At 50.5% G+C, this 8,990-nt stretch overlaps 2 protein-coding genes across 2 annotated transcripts in view; one reads left to right on the plus strand and one right to left on the minus strand.

Moving 5' to 3' along the window:
- The window catches only part of LOC116841848 (E3 ubiquitin-protein ligase MIB1), a 420,998-nt gene that overhangs the window by 17,712 nt on the left and 394,296 nt on the right, over positions 1-8,990 (minus strand). The window lies entirely within an intron of this gene.
- LOC116841853 lies at positions 2,510-8,189 on the plus strand. Its single transcript, XM_032810282.1, has 2 exons — positions 2,510-3,087; positions 4,336-8,189. The coding sequence occupies exons 1-2, from the start codon at positions 2,997-2,999 to the stop codon at positions 4,620-4,622; spliced, it is 378 nt and encodes a 125-aa protein (XP_032666173.1). The 5' UTR covers positions 2,510-2,996; the 3' UTR covers positions 4,623-8,189.

An 8,990-nucleotide genomic window follows, 5' to 3' on the forward strand; every position in this document is an offset into this window, starting at 1 on the left:
AGAGACACAGAGAGACAGAGAGAGAGAGAGAGAGAGAGAGAGAGAGAGAGAGAGAGAGAAAGTAGGGAGAGCAAGAGAAGAGACCAAAAGAGAGAGGGAAGGAGGAAAGACGTGGTTTTACTCGAGAGAGATGAGAGAGTGCAGCTATCGTCTTTCCTTCTGGCGTAAGAGGAGAAGAAAAAGGAGAAGAGTCCTATCGAATTCGGTATGTAAATTACTCGCGTGTGTATCTGATCTCCGAGAGCGCCCTCGACTTTTCCCGGAACGCTTTCGAAAAACCGCAACGACGTCGCAGTGAGAATCGGGGCGAGACCGTGTCGTTGGAGGATCCGAGTTGTGTTTCATCTATCGTGTTAAATTAACGACGATAATTAACGACGGCGGTCCATTCCCTCTTCGCGGGGGTTTCTCTTCCGCGGTTTTCTTTCATCAGCACGATCTTCAATGCCAGACAGAGAGAGAGAGAGAGACACATACACACAGAAAGAAAGAGAGAGAGAAGGAGAGAAAGACAGAGAGAAAAACAGAGTTAGGACGAGAGACGAGTCGCTGGCGGCGGCTTTCGACCCCGCTGTATCTCAGCCAGGGTTACTTCGAGTCTTCGCCATTAGTACGCGGAGTAAAGGCTATTTTCAACGACGAACTCGTAACCCGATACACGAGACGCTAGGGCTGCGGCGTCTCCGTTGAGGGAAAGGCCTCAATTTCCCCTTACCCCTCGCAGGCAAACGAGGGACGACGTCCTCTTTAATTACTCTTCGTGATGTGTCGCATGTTAAAATCATTAAATTGCCCCGACGAGACAGACATAGGATGTATCAAACATCAGTGTATTCTTCCAATTCAAGCTCCTTGACAGATATGCGTTTGATTAGGACAAATTTGAGCCGACGTCATCTTTCGTGATTTTTCTCGGGAGAAAATGTCGCCCTACTTTCGGACGGGTCTTAGGTTCGCAGGTACATCCCCTGAGTAATCCGCAGGTGCAAGGTCGGAGAAGGTGCAACGTGTCCGATCGTTTGTTCCTCTCCTCGCGTTTTCGAGATGCGTTTTCGTTACGACGCCGACGCCGACGACGACAACGGCGATGACGATGATGACGACGACGACGACTAAAAATAGGATCCACATTAGCGTGTAGACTCGTTTCGCACGGCTCACCGGGCCGCGTCGACTTCGCGGATGCATCGTCTTCGGCTGTCAGTAATTTTAGACCGGGGTCGGTCGTCGCGACGAACTTCATCTTGCAGCGGAGCAGCCGCCGATAAAAGTGACATCACAAGTTTATCGCACGTGCGAGATACGCGGCTCGAGTCCGTGAAACTTTTTTCTCGGGGAAAAATAGATTCCGAATTCGACGAGGAATCTGTGGTTGACAGACGCGTCAGCGGCCGATCTCGAGGAGAAGTTGGAAGTCTGACTGGCACGTCGGAGGATTTACGAGCTCTCCCCGGCGAATTGTTATGCGCGAGGCGAAATGTGCTGTAATGTGCTGGCGATCAAGGTGAGAGAAGTTTTTCAGATTGCTGTTAACCCGTTCCGCGATTTGACAGCTTCGAATTTGACGTCGAAGCAAGTAATTATATTCGCGGAGTGCATGAATTAATTGCTCGTGCAAGTCCATCTCGAGGACATTTTCGACGAAATAAAGATTTGGAGTGAATGACTAATGGAAATTTTCTTTCAACGCGTCTCAACGAGAAAATCCAGAGTTTTACATAAATATGTCGAATACGAAGGATCGATGGTGTTCCAAAGAGACGTCAAAGTAATTTCCATTCGCCTATACTCTCGACAGAATCGCAACAATGCATAATAGTGATGCTGCAGGGAGCAATATGTATATTCCACCGTTCTTGACCAAGTTCGCGCATTGGAACTCGCCTGTCGTTCGCCAGAGTTACTTGGTTTCCGCGCGACGTGTCGCATTTCGTTACCCCCGAAGCTCGACATGGATTTGCGCTACAACCCCCGCGCGCAAAGGGAGTCAACGTAGTGCACCGAGTTGCATAATGCCGAAGGCGTGCGATCACGGGGTAGTCGTGGTCGGACGAAGTAACCGAACGCGACGTAAAGTGTAAAATTGAAATTAATCGTCGCGCCGCGATACTAAATCGCAGAGGCGCTGGCCGCTCGCCAGCGGCCATTATCGTCGCGAATATCTTTCTATAAATAATGCCGCGACGAACGATCGTGTAACTCGGTTCTTGCATTTACGATACCGTCTTTATCATCGTTGTTAACGATCGGACCGTCGAGTCGTCATCGGCGTCGTTGGCTTCGCCGTTTCATTGGCTGTTCGCTTACACACCGGGACTATATCATCATTGACGTTGATCACCGTAGATAACGATCGCGTTAATGATACGGCGTGGCACCTGGAGAATTAATACATCAACCGAGACGCGACATTGTTGTCGTGCGAGCTGACGCGAAAATCAAGAGAGAAAGAGAGAGACTCTGGGAATTTAAAAGCATCCACTTGTCCGCCAACAGTGGCTGCCAAGTGTTCCACCCCCCAAAATATCGCGGCATACCTAACGTCGGATTTAAAGTTCTGCCGATGGAGGACGAGAATCACAAGTGCGGTGACGCTGTTAAAGGTTTAGTTACATTCGGAAAATTACTGTTTGTTAAAAGAAACTGCGGATGTCAAGGTTGATGTGCTGCAAAGGGTCGCGAATACCAACGTTCCCGCGACATTTCGCTTACAATTAGAATTGTAATTTCGCGATTACAAATCACACTCGCGAAAATCCGATAAAGTTTGCGAAATATTTGGTAGAATTAATGAGAATCTTTTGTGAGAAGCCTTCAACAGAGAGTCGAGGGATACTTTTGCGAGGAACGCGAGCTTTTCTCTGCGATCCAACTGTCCACCATCGACTCGTGTCACGTCTAGTAGGAGACATGGAGGATTGCATGCTCGCCTTTGTACAAAGGGGAAGAAGCAGAAGAAAACGGAGAACAACACGAAGAAGAAGACGACGAAGAAGATGACGCTGATGAGGAAGGCGAGGAAGAGGAGGAGTAGGACGCGGACGAAGGAGCAACAGGAGAGGAGCAGAGCGAGACGAAGAGGCCTGGGTAAGTTATCACTCGAGTCTGAACCGGGAATAGTCGCCATGTGGTGGCAGCCGTGGGACTGACTATTTTCGGATAAAGACAAATTTGGCGCGAGGCGAGGCGCTACGGCGCGAGCGAGGGAGCGAGGCTGAACCGAGCCGAGCCGAGCCGCGTGCTACTCTTTCTCGAGTGTAAGCTTACATGTGCACACGAGGGGGGTGTCGGCTCGTGACTCGAGCAGAGGCCAATGGGATCTGTGCAGCCATTTTTAGAGGGCTCGTTCAAGCGACCGTGTTCGAAGGCTTTGGCAGCATTCAGTCCGAAGCGGTCACCCGGGTTGGCAGGGTTCGTGGACTCGAGGAAGTCACAGACGGCTCTACCGAGACGGCTGCCAGTACTCGCCAAGATTCCGTCGGCCGATTTCCCGCCGTAGGCAGGACGACAGTCCTCGCTGGACTAGTTTCTTCGCTGTCGAGATCGTCGTCGAGGAGAGCTCAACGCTCGCGACGCGCCGCCAGGTACCCTTCGCCGGAGAGTGTTTTCAGGAACTTTTAGGACCGCGTTGCGTCGGTGTATTACGTAATCGCAGTGCGACCGCGAGATAAAGAGGTTGTGGCGAGGACACGACGAGGACCATCAGCGCTTCGTCCATACATTCGGCGAGGAATGGAGAGGAAAATGGAGAAAATATAGTTTTCGCCTCGGATCTTGGTGATTTAGATTGTTACCGGGCGACCGTTCCGTGCTTCCTTACTTCCCATAGTGAATGTGACGTATGGAATGTAAAGAAGTATGGAGCTGCGCCCTGGTGAGTCGTCGGAGAGAGCGAGAGAGGGATAACGAGGCAACGAGAAGATAACAGTGTGTCGCGTGTAAGACTCGACGGCTTGCTTGCGCGGTGCGCTCGACGAGAGAAGATATCTCGCGCGGATGCGTCTTCTGAGATGCAATTTCTGGGATCGGCGGCGGCGGCCGCCAGAAATAGATCGCTTTCGCGTAACGGACGGTGTGGCCCAGGCATCATTCCACGTACATATGGTCCTCCGCGGTCTCTCTATTTATGGCTTCGGCGCCGCTGCCATGTGGTCACCACCTTTATTAACTTCTCGATACGAGCTCCGCGTCATTCTCAACGCGGGATGACAGGACTCGTCTCTCCTTATCCTCTTCTCCACGTCCTCCTTGCGAATTCTTCGCTCTCGCGTTGATCTCGCGAAATTATCGATCCCTATTCACGACCGGATTTTCAATTGCTCGATCTGATTGCAGCTGCGAGGAAGACGAGATGCGGAAGAGAGCGGAGACGGATGGAGAGAAGGAGGACGCGCACACGTTGGTGCTCGCCCGAAATAGAAGCCACGCACGGCCGCCGCCATATTTCCAGAAATAAGTTCTCCGGTTACAGGATCTATTTCCGATGCGGGTCGGCGACTGAAGCTGCGCCGTCACCGGCCGCTGTGACGTATGCGGCTGCAGGTGCAGCGATCTACTGGCCGATTCCAACCGTTGCAACCGGGAAACGGGAGCAACGACAGACGCGGACAGGCAGCGTTTGATTTTGGTGTCCCGGGGAAAGGATTCTCTCACAGTGCCGCTCTCGTAACCGATGGTCAGCCAGTGACGTCAGTGACACTCGGTGCGATCGATTATGGTTCACGCAACGAGAACCAGCGAATTATTGTTCCACCGCGAATCGCCGCACCGGCGAGTAATGCGATTAGGTGAATGTGCGAGTTATGAGCCCGCCATGTAATCCCGGGATAAATTTGTCGCGGGTTCTCCCCCGTTACCTTCTGGCCGGCTATATAAATCTGCCGGTCGCTCTGTCGGGACGTCATATAAAAATCACTGTTTCGGAACATTATAATTAACGATCGTGAATCCATACGAGGCGATCTTCATTAGATATGCTATCTATTGTTATTGATATTAGCTATTAGTCACCGTTATAATCAGCAGATTAAATTCTGTCGTTTGTATTCTTGATACGCCGAGGATATAATGCAAATGTTCGCTTCGGTAATAATCGACAACATATTCTTACGATGCCACCCGACGATATATTACGACGTATCGCTCGACTGCGCAATTTTGCGCGCTATTCGCGCGAATTCTGGCCGAACAATTTCACGATTCGACCACGACGCGGAGTTCGCGGCCACGATGCGTCGCGTGCGCTACATAGGTGTGTGAGCGCGAATTTATCGACGGTAAAATAGGTTTGCACCTCGTGGCAGTAATACTCTTGATTAAGCCGAATGAATTACGCTGATATTATTGCCGTGAAATAATAATATTACTCCCGGTATTATCGGCTAATGCCGCCATTTGCATTAACGTCGGCACCTGCTAATTGGCGTCGCCGCTCGTCGTGTTTTGTCTATTTGCCGTACGTGTTACATTCGCCCGCCTGATTATGCTAATCGCCGACGAATAATAACGCCCGTCGCTCGAAACGAATCCGCCAGGTATCGAGGAGCAAGGGGTCATCCCTCTTTTTTTATTTCCCGGACTCGACCGCCGCATTTTTTCAGGATTCCGAGCGTCGAAACGTGCGTGGTTCCGTACTATTACCTATTATTATAATTTATGGCCAAGGCGTGAGTGTTATGAAAAATCATACGGCCCGCTCGCGCGTGAGCGGACTTCCGTGATGCCATCCGTTTATCTAGGTTGGAAATACAAGTCCACTCTTGCTCGATATCAGAGAACGAAGCTGCAATCGCGGGGAAGTTGCAATTTCGAGCGTTGCGTTGCGCTGCGTCAAGGAAAGAGAATCGTTTCTTCACCTGAGAGTGAAGCTCTCCGAGCGCAAATTGAGCTTCCGATCGTGCACTGGACGCCCTCGAGGACGTCATCTGGGAACGGCGAGGTCGGCTGGAAACTCACGGGGAGAAGCAGCGCGGATCACGTGACGCTTCACGATAATCACGGATAGCTCGGATGCAACCTTGGCACGTTTTCGACGGGTCGATAAACGCAGCGTGGCAGAGACGAATCGGTGGTCAAAAGCCCCGGGAGAAGGGCCGCGGGTTACACGCCGATGGCGACTACGAGGGTCGAATGACAGAATCGCGGGTATTGGCTGCTCCGTACGATCGTCACGTTCATCGCGACAATTTATGACGATTGGAATAGCGGCCGTTACGCGTCCGTTTCGCTCCGCTCCGCTCCGCTCTGCTCCGCTTCGCGCAATGCAGTCAGATGGTCGGAAGCTCCGACGCGACACCTTATCAAACTGGTTCAATCAGCGCGAGAAGAGATCCGCCGTCGCTCGCATAAAATTCGCGACCTTTAATTGACGTCTCGGTCTTTAATTGTCGAAACGAGGCGTCACGTAAACGGATTACCGAAGATCGTGCATGGAAATTTTTCAAAGTCACACAGATACGACATAGATTCTGATAAGAACACCCAAATTTGTTCCAAAATTTGTTGCCCCACTGCGACACTAATTGCGAATCCCATTCTTGTTCCAAATATGGGCTTTGTGTCTAGAATCGAAAGACATATTCGCGTTTCTTTCCTTTTTCAATTATAATATCATACTTTTTAAGTGTCAAAGAGGACATCCTATTTTTATATCAACTATTGAATATTGTTGTATTCAAAACGGTAAAATACTAGAAAAATAAAATATTATCAAAACACTTTAAATTCATTACATTGAGTAATGAAATTATTCGATAGTCGATTTTATGTAAATGTAAAACCAAGATCAGAAAGAATATTGGGAGAACTTTGAGTTTCCCGCTTAGAGTCGCGTGTTTGAAACATTACATTTACAAGCAGAACCCATAATTATTTCGGGGAATTATACTAGATCCCAAGAAGCTTTCTGTGCGGAATTAATTCCCGAAATGTTCGATCGTTCGTGAATGGCGCGTAGAGATACCGTTGCTTCGGCACGCTTTGTCAAGGCGCTCTATATATTGTATAGGAAAAAAGTTCAATGCCCCGGCAGACATAAGTCTAAGTCATTATCTTCTACCGGACGACCCGGCATCTGGCTTTATTAGGGTCGCGTTTGGTTGAGAGGTTTCCGGCAGGACATTGTCTTATTCCCACGAGTGTCCCGTAACACGCGGTATTTAGGAGGACACAACAGGAGACAGCAGGCACGGTACGCCGCTGAGATTGTACTAATTAAGTCCCACCTCCCATTAATTGCCAGCGTGCCTGTCTTGTCAGTGGTCGCCGTTCGTCGTTGCGGCTGCGGACATCGGTAGTTAACCGAATTTCGATATCGACATGTTTCATTCCACGAACAAGTTTCCCATTCTCGCACGGTCGGACGACTGTTTACAAGATCCCTACAACTAAGGACGTCCTAAGAACTTCAGCGAGTAACGATTTCACGAATGTCGTCCGAAAGTTACCGAGAGAAGAAGACGGATCTGAGGATTCTTTTGCGGCACGACTTGCGGGAAATGACCGCGGGATAATTTCGCGATTAACGACTCGCCATATCAGATTCTGCAACGTTCGAATGGATCTAATTTGCCCAAAGTCGCGATCCTCTCTTCCTGTTTCGACTCGAGTTCGCAACTTCGTACGAGCGTCAGCGTTTCGTTAAAATATCGCGAGGAAGAAAGGAGGGTGGGAGGGAGATGGTCTAATGTCAGGTAATTCTCGCGAATTTCGGGGACCGCCCGAGCATCGACGCACGCGATTTCTGGACGGAAAGAGTTCGCGGGCGGCGCGGGTTCGTTTGTCAAAGTCAACGGATGGACGGTCTCCGGATTGAATCATGAAGCGCGTTTCTCGCCGGAGCTATCTTGCACGCGGAAAACGGAAAAACGGACCCATCGCGACGTCGCGCGCACGACTGGGACTCGAGATGCATCCCGTGCGCTACGTGGACGACGTGCGCGATTACCGTACAGTTTTCTTCTCCCTCCTCCCCTGTTCTCCTCGCTCTGTTTGCCCCCTTTTCCCGCCGCATACGTATATCCGTCCAATTTTCGTCGTTTTCAATGGGGGCTCTCGATGCTCGCTCGATAAATCCATCTAGACGAGAGAATATATCCGCGCTTGCCAGTTTCCGCACGTAAGCGAAACGTCAGCTTTCCTAGTTTCTTGGAGCCAAGCCGCCGCCTAACTCTCAAGCTACTCTCTCTCCTCCTCCTCCTCCTCTTCCTCCTCCTCCTCTCTCTCTCTCTCTCTCTCTCTCTCTCTCTCTCTCTTTCTCTCTCGTGTGGCTGAATTCTTCGATATATCTTACCACGAGCAAGGCGGCCGGGAAGACACCCCCGACTGATCTCGGGGCCCACGAAAAGCAGGTCGGGTAGTTAGTTTGGAAGAAGGGAGATCAAATACGCTCGCTCAACTCGCGAGTCGGTATGAGTAACATCAATCATAGTTACGACGTTGAAGGAGCCGCGGCACTCCCCCCTTCATTTCGGAATACTAAATTAGATTAACTTCAAATTGCCGAGGAAGCCCGTAGACGGAGCACCAACTAGTACGAATAACCGCTGCTAATTATTTATAATATCCCCGGTATAATTACGTAATATCGATCGCGGCAGGAAAAGCGCGAGCAATTTTTCGCACGTGAGATAACAGCGACGACCGCCAGTTTTAACCGAACACCGTCCTCTCGTGCGATCTCTCACTCTGTGAGCGTCCGTGCTGATTTTACCATACACCGCACTCCCGCAAAAGAGTGCGGCGGCAGTTTTACGATTAAATCGTTCGATAGGGCATCCGATGGAGCCGCAGCGAAGACTGCAGGCGACTCACGGAGCGGCGCTTCGACACCGATTGAAACTCGGCCCGGGTCGGAGGCGTTGAGTGCACTTCTCGGGGCATGACGCGAATAGTCGAGCGGCTCGAAGCGCGCGTTTGAACTTTTAAAATAAGCGCGCGCGAGAGAGAGAGAGAGAGAGAGAGAGAGAGAGAGAGAGAGAGAGAGAGAGAGA

This window comes from Odontomachus brunneus, unplaced genomic scaffold (assembly GCF_010583005.1).
Source record: "Odontomachus brunneus isolate Ranch 3 - 2012 unplaced genomic scaffold, Obru_v1 Obru_scaffold_019, whole genome shotgun sequence".
In the NCBI taxonomy this organism is placed as follows: Eukaryota; Metazoa; Arthropoda; class Insecta; order Hymenoptera; family Formicidae; genus Odontomachus; species Odontomachus brunneus.